Genomic DNA, 22582 nt, shown 5'->3' on the forward strand with positions numbered 1-22582 from the left:
ACACGCTTAGCACACGGAAAGGTTTCAATCTGCAACCTCACCACTAGATGTTGCTAAATCCTACACACTGTTCCTTTAAGGAGTAGATGTAGTTTCAAACAGATGTTCATATTTCCTCTCTGTGTTTATCTCTCTCCCTCAGACTAACGGTGGAGGAGCATGTGTGGTTTTATGGGTGTCTGAAGGGTTTATCTGAAGCAGAGGTGAAAGCTGAGCTGGACACTCTGCTGGAAGACGTCGGCCTGGTGCACAAACGACATGAACAGACCAAAAACCTCTCTGGTAGACTTCCTAGTTTAACTTCTCTATAAATACATGACCTGACTTTCATCTCACTTACATTAGGTTGTAGAATCACAGTATATGTTTTGTGGAGAAGTGTCAACTTTGTCATGAAAAATATATAATTTTCTGTTCCAGAGCTAAAAGCCTCCCTCTGTTTCTCCGTCAGGTGGCATGCAGAGGAAGCTGTCTGTGGCGATAGCATTTGTCGGAGGCTCTAAGGTGGTGGTTCTGGATGAACCCACAGCCGGGGTCGATCCTTACTCCCGCAGAGGGATCTGGGATCTGCTGCTCAAATATCGCAAAGGTGCAGGATAGGAGTGGTGGATCTCATTGTTTTTCTGAGTGGGGGGGTGAGAGGAAACTACATTTTAAATGGCCATAAGCCAAAAAAGCATGTCAGCCTGAACCGCCGAGTGACAACTTAATAGCTTTATTTGTCTTTACTTGAATTGAAAGACTATATAATCACACAAGAGTGGGCTTAAAAAAGTGCTGAATAAATAGTGTATACTTTCCCTGATCTAGTTTTTCTATTGTAATGTGGCTGTGAAACCTGGGTTTACTTTTCCTTTAGGAGATACTAGCTGTTGTCTAGAGACTGGAAGGAAAGAACCACCTAAACCTGAAAAAATGACAAGAAAAATGCAAGACCTACATGAGACTAGGATTAGGTGCTATTTTTATTAATCCAACCGGCCACCGTCCGCCCAACAACCGGCGATTGCCGATATATTCGTGCAGGTGTTCCCCCGCTGCCGTAGTTTCAGCTGGGAGATCCGTTGCTCTAGCGGCGGAGCATCAGAAAACACAGAAACAGAAACAATAGGAACAAAACAAAACTCACCAAAACCGTCTTGGCTAGTCTTTCCAACATTCACCAATTCTGGTTTGGTCAGATTAGTTAATTGGATGTGAAAATATGCCGGCTCTACACGCTGTTTCCCCAATTGCCCAACCCTACACGAGACCTACAAAATATACAGATGACAGGTGAAAGAAATAGTCAATATATGTCTGTTCTGTCTTTCTTTGTCAGACCGGACCATCATCCTGTCCACCCACTACATGGACGAAGCAGAGCTGCTAGGTGACCGGATTGCCATCATCTCCCAGGGGAAGCTGTGCTGCTGTGGCTCGCCGCTCTTCCTGAAATCCCGCCTAGGATCCGGTTACTACCTCACTGTGGTGAAGAGAGAGGGACTAGACACCAGCACTCCCAGCAGTACCGGTACCAGTATCTGCACCAGTACCAGCATCAGCGCCAACAAGCTGCCTCCTCTCAAGGTCAGTTTTCTCTCTACTTTAATTATCCCTGACGTGTGCATGCTTGTTATTTTTCAGCGATGCTTTGCTTCATGTTCATGCTGATACATGCACACAACAAATGTCTTTTCTTGATAGGAAAACAATAATTGAGTATTGATTTAAATCAAGTTTACTGACTTAGATTGGGTGATAACAGTGCAGGAATGAAACAAAAACAAAGAGCTTTTAAAAGTAAAAACAATTATATAAAATGACACACAAAAAACATGAAAAAACATCCACCTTGGTGAACAGTTGACATAAACATGTCACACCATCATATTTGTCTCTGTACTCTCCTCTGTAAATGATAAGACGTCATCTTTGTGTTGCAGGACAGTGAGTCATCCATGAGTGAAGACACCGGCCTGGGAAGTGAGGAGAACGGCTCATGTGAGTGTTTAACTGCTGTATGGCCTCTACAGTAAGCTGATATCTCAAGCTAAGGTCTTACTCACCCCATGATCTCTCTCCTTATCATGGTCTTCACGGCAGACCTGGCAGCGTTGCTCTCCCTGGCACAGCAGCACGTCCCGGGTGCGAGGCTGGTGGAGGAGTCGGGGCGCGAGGCGGTGATCAACCTGCCACAGACGGCGGCAAAGGACAGCAGCCTGGGAGTCTTCCTGTCCGAACTGGATCAGAGGCTGACCGAGTTGGGCATCAGCAGCTACGGCCTGTCAGACAGCACACTGGAGGAGGTGAGACATTTACTTGTTTTTGATGGATAAATAAATAAATATGCTACTTGATCCACCTGTCAGAGACCTTCAGAGACCTTAGCATGGAAGCCAAAGCTTGATTTCACACACTGTTCAGTTACAAAGATGACTAATACTGGTGTAAAAAAGGTCTCAATCATTCTTCTGAACTCACTATGCATGTTGGTCCACAGCTATGCAGCCAATTAAACACACTTATAGATCATTTCACAGTTGTAAACATGAATATTCCACATGGGTTCCAGTTTATGTCATGCTACTAGCACTACTAGCTACTGGCCAATAGCCGGTTGTTTGAGAACAGAGATGTTAATACATCCACCACGGTACAGGCTTACAGCATACAACCCATTGATGTATTATAGATAGATAATAAAAGTGATGAATTACAGCCAATATATCCATTATTACAGCTGCATACAGCTGGCAGGAATCTGGCAGAACCGGATATGTCATATGAGCGTGCAGGGCGGTGCAGTCCTGAGGTTCTGATGCACATTCATTATGTTTAGGAAAATAACTCTAGATTTGGTTAATAGTGAATTTTACAACTTTTAGGACATAATGATTTAGATTTAGACAGACATCTCTTTATACATTCATGGCTATGGACTGTCGTTGCCGTTTTCAGTCCAATTTGGCAAAAGTGTTACCGCATGGCCATCTAGCGTCTAGTTTGACCCTGAAGTGACCATGCTCCTTTAATTTGGTTTTCACGTTTTTCTCAGGTTAAAAGCGTTTAAAAAGCACCCTTAAAAAATAAAGAGGAAATGAAACCATGTCTTTGATCTTCTGACATCTGATTTAATCAGCTTGAACACACCTTGGAAATCACCAGGAGTCATAAAATCAGTTTTCTGCAACACCTTGGAATATTAAGGGCCTATTTGGCACACGGCCCTCAAGCCCCAAATTAGTATTGCCCCGATATCTATATCTTTTCATAAAATAGAAACCTACATCTGTGCCAAATGTGTTGCTTTTATCGCAAAATGCACAGTTGTTGGAAGGTCTTGTGTCCAACACACAACAATGCAGCCTGCGTGACCCTGAGACACTTTCCCACTAACCTTAACTGGTTTTATGTGTGTTAAGTGTTTGTGTGTGCGTGACCATTAGTGAGGCATTACTCGGTCCCACCAGGGTGATCTACAGGAGTTCAACCAGGCGTGATCAGGAGGGCTGGATATTTGTGGAGCAGCCATGGTCTTAATGGGTTTAACGTTGGCATCAGATTAGCACTGATAGCGGAGCCTGATATGTTTACTCAGTCTAAGCCACTCTCTGCTCCTCTGACCTCTGTGTAAAGCTGCTGGATGCTTTCTTTACTGCCACCTGCTGTCTACAGCTTCAGCTGTCAGGGCCTGAAGAGGGGAAGCTCTTCACTGAAAAATACAAATCCTTTGTTCTCACACCAGTCAAAAAAAATAGTAGCAGCTTAAACATTTCAGTTTGAACTTAAAGCTGCATTAGCTGAGAGTTTTCATTAAAAATCCAGCCATCTTAAGCTGCAACAGAGAAGATGTGTCCATTGAGACCTTGTAGATTTACCCTGTTGTCACAACTCAAATTCTCCACCTACAGGAAGAGCATATTGTTGTGTTTTTAAGCAAGAGTTCAATCTTTTATCATAATCATTCATTTCCAGATCTTTTTGCGAGTGGCGGAGGAAACCGGCGTGGATGCTGATCCAGAGCTGCAGGCTGAATCTCCCAACAGACAGCAGCCATCAGCTGGGCAGAGGACTGAAGAACCAGAGACAGGTATGCACAAACACATGCAGACACGTGGATTTGTGTACATACCACACAGTGTTTCCATGTACAGTCCGTCTGCTGTTTCGTCTCCAACTGTGGCTGTTTGTTTCCATAATGCTGCCAGGAAGGAAAAGGCTTCGTAAGCAAGGTACCTTCAGACCAGCCTGATTCCTGCACTGAAAATCATCATTAGATAGAAAAAGAAAGTGTACACAGCATTTATTTTAAACCCTAACCCTCAGTCTCTACCTAATAAGGGAGGAAGGGGATTCAAAGGGATAGTTGGTTTTGAAGTGGGGTTGTATGAGGTATTTATCCGTAGTCAGTGTATTACCCAGTAGACGGCGGTCGGCACGCCTCCAGTTTGGAGAAACAGACGGGAGTTACCATACGGAACCAAAGCAATGTACAGCTGTGGACAGGGCCGGCAGCAAAACCTTTTTTAGCCGCCTTGGTTCTGTAACTCCTGTCTGTTTCTCCAAACTGGGGCCGTGCAGACTGTCATCTACTGTAAGTAACACACCGACTATGGATATGTATCTCATTCAACCCCTCTTGGAAACACCTGAACTATCCCTTTAACTGATTGTTGGTTCATGAAAGCTAATAAGCACACCAACATTTTTGTATTGAATTTGTTGTCATGTTTTTGTGGCTCTGATCTGACAAGAGTCTCCATCTCACAGCACTGACAGGAGTCTATGTATTTATCAGCCCAATATATCAGTGTGAGTGTATTTTTTCCTGCTTGCAGAACCTCAGGAGACAGACCTGCTGAGTGGAGATGGCCGAGGTGGGATACCCCTGACCGGCTGGTGGCTGACCTGGCAGCAGCTGAGGGCGCTCTTCATCAAACGCTGGCTTTATGCTCGAAGGAGCCGAAGGGGCTTCTTCGCTCAGGTGATGACAAATATCGGCGGCAGCTGCTAGAGAGCTATATTCAAAGGCCATCCATCGTCATAGAGTTTATGGTTTTCATAATGAAAACAAATGCTGTCCCCTCTCCGTCAGTTAGTAGACTAATCAGTTGTCAGAGACTTTGTTAACTAAACAAATAGTCAACTACTTATTTATGGTGTTTCTATGACTGACTCTCTCTGTGAGTTGGTCTTTAGAAGTGTTTCAGCTGAAGGTTGATTTGTGCTTCAGATTGTCCTGCCTGCTGTGTTCGTGCTGGTCGCTCTGCTCTTCAGCCTCATCGTTCCTCCGTTTGGGAAGTATCCCGCCCTGCAGCTGCAGCCCTGGATGTACGGAGAACAGTTCACCTTCTTCAGGTAGGCCTCCACCCAAACGGTCACCATTTCTGTCAACACAGGAAAGATTTGTAATCAGTTTCTTCTGCCGTGAATTGGTTTGGACTACTCTACTTCTGTTAAATAACTGGTCGTGCTTTTCATTTGATGCCTTGTTATTTTGACGAGTGTCCTCGCCTCTGGTTTAATATTTACAGCAATGACGCACCTGGGAACCCGGCCATGGACAACCTGCTGGAAGCGCTGCTGGAGCAGCCAGGTTTTGGTACCAAGTGCATGGAGAAAGAGGAAGAAGACAACAGCACGTAAGACAACCTCTGTGAATACAATAATTAGTCTCAGCAGCATCAGAAGGAACTGAAAGGAACATTAATGAAGGCAGTGGGACACATGGTCCTGAGACATCAGTGCAAAGAAAACACTGAAAAACATGTGATAGACAACAACAAAAAACACATCAATTTTAAACAAAGAGGAGATAAAACAGACTGTTCATGATTAAAAAAACATTCCCTACTTTCCTTTCATAACGATTACTGTGTTGGGTAAAAAAAAAAGTATGCACTTCTTCCTGTGATCCTCACAAAGTGCAGTCTTTTGATTGGTGGTATTAAGAAATCTATGACCTCTACTGGCACTCAATAGAAATTTCAACATCAGTTGTAAGCTTTATCGCTGCAAATGCAAATATCTGGCTTTGGGGAAATCTCTATAACTTTTAACAGCAGACATTCAGGCAACATTTCACTGCTTAAAGCACAAACTTTTCCTCCATGTGTCCGTGTCCTCCCTGCAGGAGTCCTCAGTGTGAAGGCGAGCGGGAAGGCCAGTTCATGCGACCTCAGGTCTCCTTCTCCAACTGGCAAATGTTCAGCAGAGGCAACTGGAGCAGAGACACTCCGTCTCCTGAATGTCAGTGTAGCACGGAGGACGTCCGCCGGATGCTCCCCGACTGCCCGCAGGGTGCCGGTGGAATGCCGCCTCCTCAGGTCAGTATGGTGTCAGGTCAGGACTGACTTATTTGCAGAATGCAGTGTTGAAGGATCTGACATCTCCACGATTGCAGATTGGACTTAAAATATCGCCAATGCCTCTCACATAAAATTTCCTTGATCTCTGCTCATCAAATGTAGTCACTTAAAAGAACATACAAGGCCAAATGTGATATTAGAAATGAATCTAAAGCCAAAACACAGCTAATATTTTCTGTAACCTTGTATCATTTTCATTAAATGTTTGCTTGTGCGTGGTATCATGTGGTGAAATATACTGCTGTGTGTGTCTATATCTGGCTCATCTTTTAGATTAAGAGGCTGACTGGAGACGTCCTCCAAAATCTGACAAGTTACAACATCTCTGATTACCTGGTGAAAACCTACTCTCAGATCCTCAAGAAAAGGTACTTCATTAAACATAATAACATGTGTTGCTCTTTGGTTTTCCATTTGGTTTTGTTTCTTTTTCACTAGTTTTAGGTTTTTAGTTTTGATGTAGATCACTGGGGATAAATGCAAGGGTATAAAATACATTACCATTACTTTCCCTTCTCGTCTTCTAGTGTTTGGAAATTGAGCTTTGAAAAAATGCAGCATCCCTCTTTGACCCAATTTTATTTGGTCAGATGTATTTATTATCTATACCCTAATAAACAAAATGCCTCATTATAGTCATAACTACATATATTCCTCTATCAGTGCCTTTCATTTGATCACAAAAGATTTTTTTTTATCTTTATGTGTATCATATATACACTCACCGGCCACTTTATTAGGTACACCTTGCTATCAAAAGGTAGATATCTGTAGTTAGAACACCGGTATTAATGTCGTCAATTAAGGCCTGTATTTCCCTGTTTGTGTTTCCTTTAAAAATATTCCTCACACATTCACTCTTTTCCCTCTGTGTGTCCTTAACAGCCTAAAAACCAAGAAGTGGGTGAATGAATTCAGGTAAGCTACTGGTATAAAACATCATTCTGGAGGCAAAATATCTCCAGTATTTATAACCATAGCATCTACAGTATAAGGCTCGACTGACGAGAAACAAACTGTTATACTGATACAGATACGGAGGTTTCTCCCTCGGGGGCAGCGCCACTCAGACTTTATCTCAGGTCCACCACGTCCAAGACTCGATCGTGGCAATCAGGACTCGTTATCAGGTTCCACAGGTATAACTGAGGTTTCAGACATGTTTAACTGAAACTGCTGTTTTCCTGAATGATCTTAATGTTTTCTGATGTTCTTTGACTCATCACAGAACAGTTCACTGGATCATCTGCTGAACAGACTGCCAAATTTTCTAGGAGGACTGAACAGTCAAAACAATGTCAAGGTAAATGTCTGTCTATCTGTCTTCTCTCTTCGTTTACTGTGGCCGGTCTTTAAAGGAAAAATCTAATATAAACATGTTTCTCTCTTTGTTGTACTCAGGTGTGGTACAATAACAAAGGATGGCATGCCATGGTGTCTTTTGTCAACGTGATGAACAACGGCATGCTGAGAGCAAGTCTTCCACCGGGTCCAGACAGGAAGAAACACGGCATCACTGCCTACAACCACCCGCTCAACCTCACCAAGGAACAACTCACGGAAGTGGCCATGTTAGTTCACTGCTGTGGATTTTTTAGTTTGATGTTGGTGGATTTGGTTTGTTGTGCTTGTTATATGTCACCCATTTGTCTCAAGAGGTAAATTCAGTTTAGTCAGGACACTTTAAAGAGGACATATCATGCTCATTTCCAGGTTCATACTTGTATTTTGGGTTTCTACTAGAACATGTTTACATGCTTTAATGTTCAAAAAACATAATTTTCTCTCATACTGTTGGTCAGAATATGCCTGTATTCACCCTCTGTATGAAACGCTCCGTTTTAGCGCCTGTCTCTTTAAGACCCCCTACCGAAAAAGCCCAGTCTGCTCTGATTGGCTTCTGAGAAAAATATGGTGCACCTTTGCAAAGGTAGTTCTCAAGCTGTGGGTGATATATTCTAATGAGCCTGTATGTGACATAGGAAGGGGAGCCAAATCTGAATGGCTTGTTGAACATGTTTTCTGATCGAGGCAGCCCTCAAAAAACAAACTGGGTTGTCTCATTTAACAGTATGTGGGTTGGTAGGAACTCCAGATGTATGTGCACAAGCACTGAAAAAGTGAGTTTTTCATGATATGTCTCCTTTAAGTCTGATGGATTACTATCTAAAGTAAGTTTTAAGTCTTTTAAACTAAAATGAGTGGAAACCAATGGCTGTCTGGAAGGTAGAATACCTTCAAAAATGTAAACAGAATTACTGTACAACAAAATTATATGCTTTGAAACTTGGCAGCAGTAATGTACAGTAGTTAATAATAATGAAATAATGTATTCAGGAACTGTTGATTAACACATTTTACAGAAACCACCTTGAACAGGTTACACAGAAATTGTATTTATTAATTGAATATCAGAAGTGAAACAGGAAGACAAAGTGTGAGTTGTATAATATTTAGGTTCATATAATATACTGTATGTATTGTGTATGTTGATGTGTTTTTGCTGAAACTGACTTTTCCCTGCTTCCTCTGTCAGGATGACCACATCAGTGGACGTTCTAGTTTCCATCTGCGTGATCTTTGCCATGTCCTTCGTACCGGCCAGCTTCGTCCTTTTTCTGATCGAGGAGCGAGTCAGCAAAGCCAAACACCTTCAGTTTGTCAGCGGGGTCAAACCGATCCTCTACTGGCTGGCCAACTTCACCTGGGACATGGTCAGTACTCCAGAGAAAGGAGACATTTTCCTTTTACTCTCATTAGCCACAAGTCTCTCTATTGTTCCATCGTGAGGTTTTTATCATGCGACAACAATCTCAAATTGAAATTGTTAAGTTATGTATGTTAAGTTATAAATGTTAAGTATTTTCTGATTATATTTGGTGACATTTCTTCATCAGAGGGGAATTGGGTCCATTTTCTGCATGTAGTATTACAGCAGAGGAGTGGCCAACTTGCTGGAAATGATGAATTCTGTCAGTGATGTTGTGATTCCTACAGTTTATCAGTTGAGGTTGACGAGAGCTACCGAGTTACTTCTTCAACAGAACCTGACCTTTCCACCTATATTATATTCAGATCTTTTTACTGTCAAAATAGAAGTTATGTAAATCTGGAAATGTAATCTAATATTGCCTAATGTACTTTGAGATAATCTGATTTAAATTCCACTTCATACCTTGTCGACTTTGACAAAAAACAAAAGTTATGTTCGAACAGACAACAGCACTACATGAAACATGTCCTCTCATTCATTTCAATGATGTCACTGTATTGCTGCAGCAGAAAAGCCAACGCAGAAGGTTCCAGCTAGAAGTTTAACCCGGCTCAATTTTTGCTGCAACGCAATGCAACATCAGCTCGCCTTCACCAATGCAGCTCTTTGCATTTTCTTAATCCAAGGAGCTGCATTTTTAGGGGAAACTAAACTCTGTAAGGCCTCTCTTGTACGGATGGTGTAAGAGCTCACTTTAGTTCTCCAGTCAATAATCTGCATTAGATGATTCTCAAAATAACATTCACTGGATAAAAGAAAGACTTCCTCTTTTTCTAAAATGTCGTGTTTTCATCTCGTCAGTTGAACTACACCGTCCCGGCCACCATGGTGGTGCTGATCTTCATCTGTTTCCAGCAGAAGTCGTACGTCTCAGAGGCCAACCTGCCCGCTCTCGTCCTGCTCCTCCTGCTCTACGGGTACGTTCAGACGCCACTGACTTCTATCCTCACTGCAACACTTCTAAAATCATGCATCATCAAATCTGACCGTGTCTGTTTCCATGCTCAAGGATAAACAGTTTTCATTTGATTATCTGTGTGTGTCTCAATATTTTAATCTAATTGTCTCAATCATTCACCAAAGATCATTCTTACCAGCATGTTGATTGGGATTGAGAACATCTTGTGTACTTGAGACATCGTGAGCTTGAATCTTGATTTTGACCTTTCTTCCTTCATTCATCTTTTGCTCCACACATAACTACAAAGGCAAACACGTTAACAGCATCATAACAGTCAGTTTACTGTTATGATGCACAGTTTTCATGTGTCTCTCTGTAAACAAAGTCTCTATTGTCTCAGTTAGATCATGGTCTGTAACAAAAGTAATGAATCTAATCATCCTCTTTAGGTGGTCCATCACCCCTCTGATGTACCCAGCATCCTTTTTGTTCAGCGTCCCCAGCACAGCCTACGTGGTTCTGACCTCCATCAACCTCTTCATCGGAATCAACGGCAGCATCGCCACCTTCGTCCTGGAGCTGTTTGTTGACGAGGTACAAACGGCACCAGTCTGCACAGACAGGAGAAAGAAATCCTTATTTATTTGCTACATTATGATAATAAGTCAAAATGACTAAGACATAGGGTCCAGATATGCATAAACTATACAGTAGTTATACATAACAGCAACACCACCTTCATCAATGAGAGCTTGAATTCAATCACACGGAGCTCTTAACTTGAAAGGTTGGGGAATGTATTATGGAGGGGAGGTAGAAAAGCCAGAAGTCTTGATATATTGAGCAGTAATTGCCGAGTTATTCTGTGCAATGCGACAAAAAAATTATTATATTTAGTGCTCCTTTTAACTAGTCCACAATTTATGGAATTTTTTTTCCAGCATCTGAACGAGGTGAACAGGATCCTGAAGAAGGTGTTCCTCATCTTCCCTCATTTCTGTCTGGGACGAGGACTCATCGACATGGCCAAAAACCAGGCCATGGCAGACGCCTTCCAGAGACTGGGTACCTATATATCCACCTCTAAACATCTGTTCAGTAGTTCAAAGCTAAACATTATTTTACCCCAAGAAACTATAACGTTTTCTGCTTTTGGTGCTTTCTGCTCATTGATGTAGTGATTGTGCATCGCAGTTTGAATATATAATACTCAGTAAATTGTATATTGTGTTGCCAGACCCTTTTGTGTATGAGGGAGATTTTAGTTACCATCCTATGGGCATTATTGCATGCATACTATTACTTACACTTTAACAGCATTTTAGACTGCACCAAACACACAGGATGTAAGATATATAAAGATATATGTATGTAAAGACTGTGTGTGGTTCTTCCTCCTCTAGGCACAAAGCAGACCCTGGACCCTCTTCAGTGGGACTTTGTAGGGAAGAACCTGTTTGCAATGGCAGCTGAAGGTGTTATCTTCTTCATCTTCACCATACTGCTGCAGTACAAGTTCTTCATTCGCCTTAGGTAAGTTTAAAACAACGCTCTCAATAGTTTAATAAGATGCAGACATAGCTTTTGGTTGGAACCGAAAATGCAGCAGCTGTACCAACATGATTGTGAGGCAGCACTTTTTCTAAAAGCAGATAAGATAAATAAATGTGTGGAAACCAATTAATGCCTTTTGTGTAGAAACATGAGACTTATATAGTTAGACTGCTTCACAAAACTAAATGATAAATGATGATCATGATGAATGATCTGTTCAGGCCTTGGTGGGTCGAGCCGGAGATGCCTCCTCTCGGTCCAGAGGATGAAGACGTCGCCAGGGAGAGACAGAGGGTCATAAGCGGCAAAGCCCAATCAGACATCCTCACCATGACAGACCTGAGCAAGGTACAACCAGCATTCAAGCCTAAAAAAACAAAACTGAAACTTTTTACGGTGTTAACACTCTTGTGGCTGAATCGCAGCAAATCTCTTCTCTCAGTTGACAAAACATCCAAACTACTTATTTGAGTTCTGTTTGTAAGAGCTACATGTGTGTATTTCTGTTAGAATTGCATGACTGTTTGCCATCATGCATAATTTTTTCCATCTTACACTGACAGACTTCCTGCTGTGACTGCATCATTGTGACAGAGATCTTTTTGTTTTGCAGGTTTATAAAGCAGGCAGGAAGCCGGCGGTGGATCGTCTCTGCCTCGGGATTCCTCGTGGAGAGGTGAGAGATATTCACACCAAAAGCAGCGCTCATTACATCATAGAACAATGAAAACACACATTGTCTGACTTGTGTTCTAATCAGCCCTGTGTTTGTCAGCCATGTATATATCTGCTATAGATACAGCCATTATGTCCCAAAAGAGGTCATTCTGGATAACATCCCAGTAATTATTTTATCACTGCTGCTGCTGAAACTACTGCTACTAGTGTTAATATTACTGATGCTGCTGTTTCTATTACTGTAACTGCTAATAATACCTCCACAACTGGAGCTGCTGCTTCTACTACTAATATTGCTACTGCTCGGCCTACAATTATAAATCTACTTCCTCTACAGCTACAACCATTACAACTATCACTGCTGCTACTACTCCAGTTGTTTCTACTGCTGCTACTGTAGAGTGAAACATCTGTTATATGTTAGCTAAGTTTTGACTGAATAACTTCACTATAGTCTCAAGGGAATGGTCGCAGCTGCTCGCTACAGCTGCTGCATGTGTAGATATATTAATAACTTGACGTTTGTTTCCTCCAGTGTTTTGGCCTGCTGGGGGTGAACGGAGCAGGGAAGACCTCCACCTTTCGCATGCTGACCGGAGACACGGCCATCACCTACGGAGAGGCTTTCCTTAATCAACACAGGTACAAACTCTCTGCCCCACCCAGTCATTCCACTTTTACAAAGCCCTGTTCTACTAAGTTTATGACATCAAACATGAGATTTTAGTATTGGTAATACCGTAAAACTGTGTGGTTCTCAGTGTGCTGACAGAGATGGAGCGAGTCCACCAGCTGATGGGTTACTGTCCACAGTTTGACGCCATCAGCGACCTGCTGACGGGTCGGGAACATCTGGAGCTGTTCGCCCGCCTCCGGGGAGTCCCAGAGGAGTCTGTTGCCAAGGTAACGTGAAGGAGCAGCTCATGTCAAAGCTGAAATTACAACATTGACTCATTTGATTTTAGAATTTGTCAGACACGGTGGTTAGTATTGATGTGGAGTGACGGGTATATTTAGCTGTACCGTGCAGGATTATAGAGTAATGTACCTTCTCTGCTGTCCTGCAGGTGGCGCAGTGGGGGGTGCAGAGGCTGGGACTGACCCAGTACGCTGAGCGGGAGGCTGGAGGCTACAGCGGCGGCAACAAGAGGAAACTCTCCACTGCCATCTCCCTCATCGGGGCTCCGCCTGTTATATTCCTGGTAAGAAACAAACTTTTTGTTTGTTTTGGGTTTTTTTAGATCATTTTTTGGGGGCTTCTTTGCCTTTATTAGACAAACAGGACAGATAGACTGTAAAGGGGAGATAAAGAGAGGATGACATGCAGCAAAGGGCAACAGGTCGGATTCAAACCCCGGGCCGCTGCGGTAATGACTCAGCCTCGGTACGTGGGGCGCCCACTCTACAGGTGAGATACCTGGGCACCCCGAGAAACAAACTTATTCACCAAACAGCTGAAGAGCAACACCGAGGATGAAACTTAATATCACCTGTTTAAATTCTATATGAATTAGATTGGGGAAAATGGCTCTGAATTTACATTAAATATTGGAATAAATAACATTTTAAATATAAAACACATGCATATTTCTACATATTGCTCATAAGAACTCTTACATCACAAACGTACATGCATGTTTTTTCCTATATGACGTGGTTCAATATCTTAATTGTTGGGGCCACTACTGTAATATCCGTTTTAATTCTTTTGTAAAATGCGTTCAGTAACGTTGCTTAAATATATTAATATGTTGACTTAAACGTTGTTTCCTTGATGCTTTGATTTCTTTAACTCTTGTCAGGATGAGCCCACCACTGGCATGGACCCAAAGGCCAAAAGGTTTCTGTGGAACTGCATCGTCAGCGTCACCAAAGAGGGAAGAGCTGTAGTTCTCACCTCCCACAGGTAGGAGGAGATGTACACTGAATTATTCTTCATATACTCATTAACAGTGGCTGTAATAGCCAAGACACACCAGCAGGATGACCCCCAGTTTCCTGTTCCTTCAATGGAGAAAACATAAAACACTGTAAATAATCTCGTACTGCTGCATCAGTTCTGTATTTAAGGCAAAGAGTTTCCTCATAGTGTATTTGTTAATGGATTTTATTATGTGTCTGTACGGTCAGTATGGAGGAATGTGAAGCTCTCTGCACCAGAATGGCCATCATGGTGAACGGCAGATTCCAGTGTCTCGGATCTGTACAACACCTGAAGAACAGGTAAGCACTCTATGTTCTGTCTAATACACGTTAAACTCAAAACACAATGTATCAGTCAATGAATGAATGTCGTGCTGCTTCAAATGCCTCACGTCGTCTAACTTTACTCCTTACTTACTGAATTAACGCATGTTAAACTGGTAAAATAGCCTCAGTGTAAACTGCACACAGTAGACTGCATGTGCTACTCTACTCAGGAACTACACATATCATGAGACTGACTGGCTTTAAACTTAGATTCACTTAAGAGCAATGCAGTCAGGACATTTAAACGTAATAGCATCAACAGTAAAGGGCTTCACTACGCAGCTGTATGGACTGTATGCGTGTGTATACAGTCTGTGGATCTACTGCATATACCTCTGCAGGAAGTCCTTTGGTTTTGATCCTGTAGACCCTTGTGAGATTAACTTTTTCTATATTGTGTGTGTTGTATGGTTCTTGTTTTTAAAGCTGCTCTAAATCTAATTCCATTAAACTGTAACAGTACGTATAAAATCTTGAGTACTGTGTCATCTTTCATCTTCCAGGTTTGGTGATGGCTACACCATCATACTCCGTCTGGCGGACCCTAAGTCCGACCCGGACTCGTGCCCCATCAGCACCTATATGAAGAGCTCTTTCCCCAGCATCGAGTTGAAGGAGCGCCACCAGAGCGTGCTGCAGTTCCAGCTGCCCTCGCACGCCTGCTGCCTGGCTCGGGTCTTCGATGTGCTGGCCAACAACCACGAGGAGCTGGGCGTCATCGACTTCTCCGTTTCACAGACCACCCTGGACCAGGTGAGAAGGAATGATGGTCCTGATCCTGGTTCTCAACTCTTGAACAATGTTTGAGTTGTAGTTTAGTCAGTTAACCTATCTCCCTGCTTCTACTAGATCCATTAGTTTGTGCTAAGAGGTGTTAACAACAACAAGAATGTGATGGATGGCTGACAGTTATTAGCTTGACGGCTAACCAGGCAAATTTAAATTAACTAAAGAATGAATTAATGTGACTCTAAAGCGTTTTTTTTTCTGTAGGTGTTTGTCAACTTTGCCAAAGAGCAGACGGACGACGACGACCTCCTCACAGATGTGGTCATCGGCAACAGAACAGTACAGACCAACACAACTACGCTGCACACCAGGATTAACCCTCCTACCATCCAACCGCAGCCGCCAATCACACCCCCTCAGCCGATCAAGACCCCACAGCAGCGTGGGAAATCATCTGGCAGCAAACCGAAAGAGGATAAATCCAAAAAGCCAAAAGCCGGCAAGGTCAAATCTAAAGAAGGCAAAGCTAACGGAGAGAAAAACAGCAGTACAGCAAATACCATAATACCACCGAGAGAGGAGAAGGCTCAGAGGAGAAGCCGGAGGGGCAGCGGTAGATCAGACAGCAGTAACGGTGAAGCTCAGGGAGAATCCAGTAAACCCAGTGGGTCCAAACACAGAGCAGAGAGCTCCAGTAAAAGTCCTTCTGCACTCTTTATAGTTGACAACAACACACAGGACAGTGCACTGTGAAGTGGACTGTTGCAACATGAGCAGAGGACGCAGGTTCAAAGGACCAATAAAAGGCTTTTTATTACTCGCTGTATATTAATTTTTTCAGTGGCAGCCACCTCAATATGCGACATGGAACGACACAACTCATCGGAGTTAGAAGTGGAAAAGATGGACTTTGAAAATTACTAGAGGTAAATTTATCCCCTTGGTCTCCTCTGAAGAAAGAAAGGTGAGTACTTCCTAATATGGCTTTGGTGCCTTGTTTACCCGTCAACATATCTGCAGCTCTATACCCTTTATTTGGGTTCAAAATCGTACACTGTGTCTTCTCTTTCTGTATCAATCTCATCAGTCCAAAGTTATTTATCCTGAAATAATATTATGCAACTCTCAATGTAAAAACAAGGGGTGGCGTTCCTCAGGGCTCAATCCTTAGACCTCTAACAATCTCATCTTTATTTTGCAGAAAGCACTTTAAAAAAAGAAAATGCTGCAAACTCTCAAATGGTAACTGAATTACATGTGTTACATGTAATTATTGAGATGAATTTATGTATCAGAAAACATTTGAGGAGTTGTTTCAGAACAATATACACTCTTATGTGGAGAGACTTCTTACTGCAAGTTAATTATGAAATACCTCTTAAATATTTAATGAGAACTGTAACTGAAAGTGTTATTGTTTTGAATGTTAGAATTTATTTTGTCTTTTATCTGTCAAAATTAATTTTTTGTTTTTATTTATTTGGTGTGATTGGGTAACAGTGTCACCGTCCAAACGGAGGGTGTTACATGGTTATTTAATAATTAAGTCACGTTTAGTTTCTTTCTTTCTACTGTATAAGTCACATGAAGAGGGATCTGACATACATCCTGCACAGCTCATGAAAGGTCTGGACATCTCGTTTAATTATCACAAGACATTAAAATATTTTCAAAATATTAAACTATTGAAAAAGTGCAGATACACAGGTGTGACTCGACACTGTTTTAGCTGCAGAGTGTCGTTCCTCTAAATAATGCCAAACTACAGCACTCCAAATTAAATCAAAGAAATTATGATTAATTAATTAGAATATTTTAATTTAATTGATTTAATTTAAATGAAAATGTATAATTATTTATTATATTAAATAATATATCAAAAGCATTCAGTCTAGGACTGTCCTCGACCAAAGAAATTCTTAGTCGACTGACACTCATATGATTTTGTCGACTAATAGATTAGTTGATTTAATCAACAGATCTGTAAAACTGAGTTTCCCCACAAAGAATCACACAAAAGCACCACTTTGAATCTGGTTTTTACCAGAGATGTGCTCATGTGTTTCTTAGAAATAAGTCATTCCGCATGAAAAAAGCATTAAAAAAGACGACTAAGACCAAAACAACCGATTACTTAACTAATCGACTAAGAGAGGGCAGCCCTAATTCACTCTGAGCTGCAAAAAGCATTGCCTTTGGTCAACAGTTGTTGTTGTTTTTTTTATTAATTGAAATTTGTTTTAATAAACTATATTTCTTTTTATGACACAGCTGACTGAATGTCCAAAGCAGGTTGTTGCTGCACTTTAATGCACTGTTACATATTCAAAAGATTGTTACAATAGTAACTATAGGCATGAGACAAACATAACGTATCAGAAGAGAGTATTCAATCAGAAGGGTTTTATTCCAACGGTTACATTATAAAATATAATGTTTAAAAAGGTTAAGTGTGTTGGAAAAGCTGAAATGGGTTATAATGGTGGAATGAGAGTCTGTACTACTGAATGTACTTTTAAGGTATTATGCTTGAAAAGTTCTACTTGAACATTAATGTATCTGTGCATCTACTGTAAGATGTACATTATATGCTGAAGATATTATGTTAGAAAAGAAAAACGAGTATATGTGTGTTTGTTTTGCCCTGAAGGAAAATAACACTGTATGGTTTCCTGTATCATTTTTAAATGTTTTTAATGAATGAATCACTGTAGCGTGTGGGAAGTGTGGATGTTTTTCTTCATCACAGTGAGGAAGAGCGTTGGTTTTGGTGCAGATAAAAGTGGAGGGACGCTCCTCCATCCGTTTATGCCGCGTCCAACCACGACTGTTTCTGTTATTGCTTTACTGTTCAAAGAAAAGAGACAGAAACCAAATTTACTGGACAGTTTTCTTTACACTAAAGTCACTTATCCAATATTATTCAGATAAATAAACTTCTAAATCTACACATGGTTACAACCACCTACAGAAAATCTTAACATAGTAAACCTATTTAAAGGTCCCATATCATCATTTTCAGGTTCATTGTTGTATTTTATGTTTCTACTAGAACATGTTTACATGCTGTAATGTTAAAAAAAACATTATCTCCCTCATACTGTCTGTCTGAATATGCCTGTGTTCACTGTGTTCATGTCTGAAACGCTCCTTTTTAGTGCATTTCAGTGGAATTGCGTTGCTAGGCAACAGCTTCAGTCTATGTTTACTTCCTATCAGCTGATGTCATTCACATACACCGCAACAGGAAATAAACAGGTACACATTTAAAATGTTTCAGTTTAAAACTGTAATGGTCTATATGTTGTATATTTGTGACATCACAAATGTACAGAAATCCTTACAGCTTGGCACAGTTTCTGAATACGATCTGTGGATTGAACATTTCAATACTTTCACAGTATTTATACAGCACTTAAACCTGCTTTATAATTAAAAAAGACATTAGAATCTCACTTTTTACAATATGGGGCCTTTAAATAACTCATGGAGCAACGTCATTTTTATCTATTAAGGTATGCACTAGAAAGGGTTCAATAACAACTACAATTTTAAACATTAAATATCTTAGGATTTGACCATTTTTATTGCCAAGATTTCAGTAGTTTGTTTCTTTGTTTTGGTTAGAAACTGTATTTAAACCATCATGGGACACTAAAATTAGTGTCAGTTGCTCTTTCGGATACATTGCTGCTCATAAATGAAGTCTTTTTCATCACATCAAACCAGATATTTGAATGAATGTATGTCTTCTGTTATAGCCATTAAATGTGTTCAAAATCATTATTTACCTCTCTATATAATAGTTTTTATTGTCAGTGGCGGGGTCCGCCATTCTCTCACTGGATTCAAATGGCGTTCACACGCACAAGGGATCTGTTTACTCGGAAGACAAGATTTTGAAGAGGAAACATTTGCATCGGTTCAAATTCAGCTGACGTGATTTATGAAGAAGACATCAAATTTAATTTAATTGAATAAATAATAAAAGCCAGTCAGATTTTCCAGTCTGTTCCTCAATAGCTGGTCTGACAGGAACCCCCATCCAGAGGGGATGATGCTGTATTCATATCTGATATTTAATTTTAAAATGCTGTAACCTTAATGTAACCCTGATAATGTCCTTTCTATATTCCCCTCTCGTACTATAACCACCAGCAAACATACGTGTCGTCCAGGTTTCTGTTCTCTGTGACGCTCTTCTCTCTCAAACGTTGTTCACTAACAACCACCAGGTGATGATCAGACTGGACACGTCTCCACGGCCCTTCATCACCACCTCTCCTCTTCTTCATGGCCAGCTTCTGTGTGACCGTCTGCAGCAGAGTGTTCAGACTGGACATGGAGATGTCAGGAAGACGAAACTCAGGAGACCTCTGCACGGAAAACACAAGAGGAGAGTCAGACAGGTCTGTAGTGTGAGTATTAACAATAACATGTACTTAAAGTATGAAAAGTAAAAGTACAGAAAAACGTCCCCCATGACTGATTTATTATTATAAATTATTAATAATTAATTATAAGTCAGCACACTGACACACTGACAGCTGTTGTTGCCTGTTGGGCTTCAGTTTGCAGTGTGTGAGTTTGCCATTTTTATGCTAAATGCAGTACCTGTGAGGGTTTCTGGACAATATCTGTCATTGTTTTGTGTTAATTGATTTCCAATAATAAATGTATACATACATTCGCATAAAGCAACATATTTGTCCACTCCCATATTGATGAGAGTATTAAATACTTGACAAATCTTCCTTTAAGGTACATTTTGAACAGATAAAAAATGTGCGATTCATTCGTGATTAATCACGATTAAATATTTTAATCAATTGACAGCCCTATAAAATAGTAATACTCAAACAAAGTACTGTATTAACGTATTTAGTTACTTGCCATCACTGGTGTCTGAGTATCTTGAAAAAACTAAATTAGCTTTTGAACTGTGGTTTTGAAGTTCCTTTTTTAAATGCTCGTCATAGTATTTACCTTTCAAACTCTGAATTTTAAACCTAGTTTTAAGGACTTAAAGTCTTTGCATTTGTCATTTGTGTTTTAACACGCTGACCAAATTAAAGGGGCAATAAACACGATTTGTACTGAATGTGTGGATGTTTATATTTGTAGTCTTTGATCCATACCAGTGACTCAATCATTGTTCATGACGTTGCTGATGTTTCTGACTTTTAAAACTCTTTCTATTGCTCATATAGCCTTGTTGATTTCTACTCTACTTGGCTAATGTGTTCTTCCCCTTGTGTAGAAATATGACTTAATCGTTTCCTCTTAATCGCAGGCCACTGTAAGCTGTGCCAACCTCCTCCTGGTTTCCAGTAAAGGTAGGTATAAATGCTAACTTCCTTCATGTCCTTTGTGAAGTGAAAATAAACCACATTTACAGGAGCAAAACTTTACAGCACTATGTTTCAATCTCAGGATATTAAAGAGGAGATTTAATCAGGAAAATGAACATTATTATTCAGCTGGTTTTGCAGTTCACTCACACTTTTAGAGAGCAGGGGGTTGTCTATCCAGGGCCTGGTGTCTCGTCCTTGTCCTGTAACCACCTCAGGGCCTTTTATAGAAACATTTGAAGAGATGGTCTTTGTTTGCTCAGATAAACTGATAGAAGGTAGAGGTGTGTGGCATCTCTTCTGAAGGTCACAACACACAGCAGGAGCTGGTTTAGACTGAGTTATAGGTGGCAGCACAAGCCGAGGATTTAGTGGTGGTTTGGTGTCCAAATTTAATCCTTGGGAAGAACCACATGTTTGTTCCACTGATTTAATGACAGATGGATCATTTTTGCTGCTGGTTTCTGGTTCCTCCTCACCTTCGCAGATGGTGTCGTCTTCTTCCACCTCCTCTTCCTCTACAGGCTCCTTCGCTGCAGCCAGAACAGGCATCAGGTTGACACAAAGCCTCATTTTGTTCCCTGACGTCTCACATGTAGTGACCTCGGCTGAGGTGGAGTTGTTGTTTGATGTGGCAACTGTAATCTTCTCCTTTGACTTCTCAGTTCTCATCTTGAATGTCTTCACTTTGCCCACGATCAATGGACAAGTGGCTGCTTCATGTTTTCCTAGTATTACTGTCCTTGCCTTCTTTTCTTTCCTCATTCCAAAATTTGTATAAAAACACCTTTGAGAAGCTTCTCTGATATTGCCCAAACATCTCTCAAAAAATGCTTATTAACAATTAAAAAAATGTCCAAACTTGACAGAGTTTGGCACTCGGACGTTTGAAACTGAACAGCTTCTCTTTCTCTTCAGCAGCAAAGAAAAGCTGAGAACAATTAGAGGACTCTGTGGCAGGCCTATTAAACTGGCTGTTATGGTAACATGCACACAAACTCTAGTCACCCTTAATGGTGAGTGGGGGGAAATCATTGTTATTTCAGATTGGATTATGTTTGACCTGAAACCATTCAAAGATGCTGGATTATAAAGATGATGGAGGTGGCAGAGGCTTCACTTTGCAAGTTATGACAGGAATACATTTTTTTATGAGGTTTGCCAAAGATTGTCTATTAACAAGATGAATCACTCCTTTTAAAGAAATAAACTCCCGTCATGTACATCATTTGTATCTATATGTTGGATCTACATACCAGTATGTGTGAGCTGCCACATTTAAAGAATTAGTTTCTGGACAATATTTGTCATTGTTTAGTGTTGTTAATTGATTTCAAATAATAAATATATACATACATTTACATAAAGCGGGCATATTTGCCCACTCCCATGCTGATAAGAGTATTAAATTCTTGACAAATCTCCCTTTAAGGTACATTTTGAACAGATACAAAAATGTATGATTAATTTGCGATTAATCGCGATTAACTATGGATAATCATGTGATTGATTGAGAGCCCTAATATATATAAATATATATGTATGTATATGTTTATATATGTATATGTATATATATGTATATATATGTATATGTATATATATGTATATATATGTATATGTATATATATGTATATATTTATGTATATGTATATGTGCATATATGTATATATGTATGTATATGTATATATATGTATGTATATATACATATATATGTATACATATATATGTATATATATGTGTGTGTGTATATATATATATATATATATTAAATAAGTGTTGTTTACCACTTATGACCAAATATATAAACTTGTTAACAGTTCTTTGTGTGTGATATGGTCCAAAATGTAAAAAAAAAATGGTATAGTTACAATGATTACACATTAAATCCAATGTTTAAATACATATCTAAGGTGGAAAACTTGATAGAAATATATATTTATAAATGCTCTTAAATGTGGTAAAGAGAAGTAAACTCAGTGATATGTTGAAGTGATTA

General features: G+C 40.4%; 2 protein-coding genes across 8 annotated transcripts in view; one reads left to right on the forward strand and one right to left on the reverse strand.

The window, feature by feature from the left end:
* Positions 1–16052, forward strand: part of abca7 (ATP-binding cassette, sub-family A (ABC1), member 7) — a 35421-nt gene extending 19369 nt beyond the window's left edge. For all 3 annotated transcript variants that reach the window (XM_074634668.1, XM_074634669.1, XM_074634670.1), the window contains 29 exons: positions 143–282; positions 452–589; positions 1322–1569; positions 1926–1983; positions 2086–2288; positions 3958–4072; positions 4821–4966; positions 5216–5340; positions 5517–5624; positions 6116–6308; positions 6624–6718; positions 7236–7268; positions 7384–7489; positions 7579–7653; positions 7752–7921; positions 8887–9064; positions 9925–10040; positions 10474–10618; positions 10966–11089; positions 11428–11557; positions 11800–11926; positions 12192–12254; positions 12792–12898; positions 13018–13159; positions 13324–13458; positions 14059–14162; positions 14387–14479; positions 15010–15259; positions 15500–16052. In XM_074634668.1, the coding sequence (XP_074490769.1) occupies positions 143–282; positions 452–589; positions 1322–1569; positions 1926–1983; positions 2086–2288; positions 3958–4072; positions 4821–4966; positions 5216–5340; positions 5517–5624; positions 6116–6308; positions 6624–6718; positions 7236–7268; positions 7384–7489; positions 7579–7653; positions 7752–7921; positions 8887–9064; positions 9925–10040; positions 10474–10618; positions 10966–11089; positions 11428–11557; positions 11800–11926; positions 12192–12254; positions 12792–12898; positions 13018–13159; positions 13324–13458; positions 14059–14162; positions 14387–14479; positions 15010–15259; positions 15500–15988 (4156 nt within the window). In that variant the 3' untranslated portion in view covers positions 15989–16052. The remainder of the gene's footprint in view (positions 1–142; positions 283–451; positions 590–1321; positions 1570–1925; positions 1984–2085; positions 2289–3957; positions 4073–4820; positions 4967–5215; positions 5341–5516; positions 5625–6115; positions 6309–6623; positions 6719–7235; positions 7269–7383; positions 7490–7578; positions 7654–7751; positions 7922–8886; positions 9065–9924; positions 10041–10473; positions 10619–10965; positions 11090–11427; positions 11558–11799; positions 11927–12191; positions 12255–12791; positions 12899–13017; positions 13160–13323; positions 13459–14058; positions 14163–14386; positions 14480–15009; positions 15260–15499) is intronic.
* A 1860-nt stretch (positions 16053–17912) lies between these two features.
* On the reverse strand, positions 17913–21371 carry LOC141767411 (uncharacterized). 5 transcript variants are annotated; one of them, XR_012593835.1, is made up of 4 exons: positions 20737–21365; positions 19403–19611; positions 19027–19111; positions 17913–18082 (listed from the first exon to the last, which is right to left on the reverse strand). XR_012593835.1 is itself a non-coding variant. In XM_074634677.1 (4 exons), the coding sequence occupies exons 1-3, from the start codon at positions 21349–21351 to the stop codon at positions 19031–19033; spliced, it is 912 nt and encodes a 303-aa protein (XP_074490778.1). In that variant the 5' UTR covers positions 21352–21371; the 3' UTR covers positions 17913–18082; positions 19027–19030. The 5 variants fall into 5 exon arrangements, 3 of the variants coding, with proteins under 3 accessions (XP_074490778.1, XP_074490779.1, XP_074490777.1); XR_012593836.1 differs by lacking the exon at positions 19027–19111 and having other exon boundaries at positions 20737–20886; positions 21066–21346; XM_074634677.1 differs by having other exon boundaries at positions 19027–19118; positions 20737–21371.
* Positions 21372–22582: the final 1211 nt, after the last annotated feature.

The sequence above is a fragment of the Sebastes fasciatus genome, chromosome 5, assembly GCF_043250625.1.
Source record: "Sebastes fasciatus isolate fSebFas1 chromosome 5, fSebFas1.pri, whole genome shotgun sequence".
In the NCBI taxonomy this organism is placed as follows: domain Eukaryota; kingdom Metazoa; phylum Chordata; class Actinopteri; order Perciformes; family Sebastidae; genus Sebastes; species Sebastes fasciatus.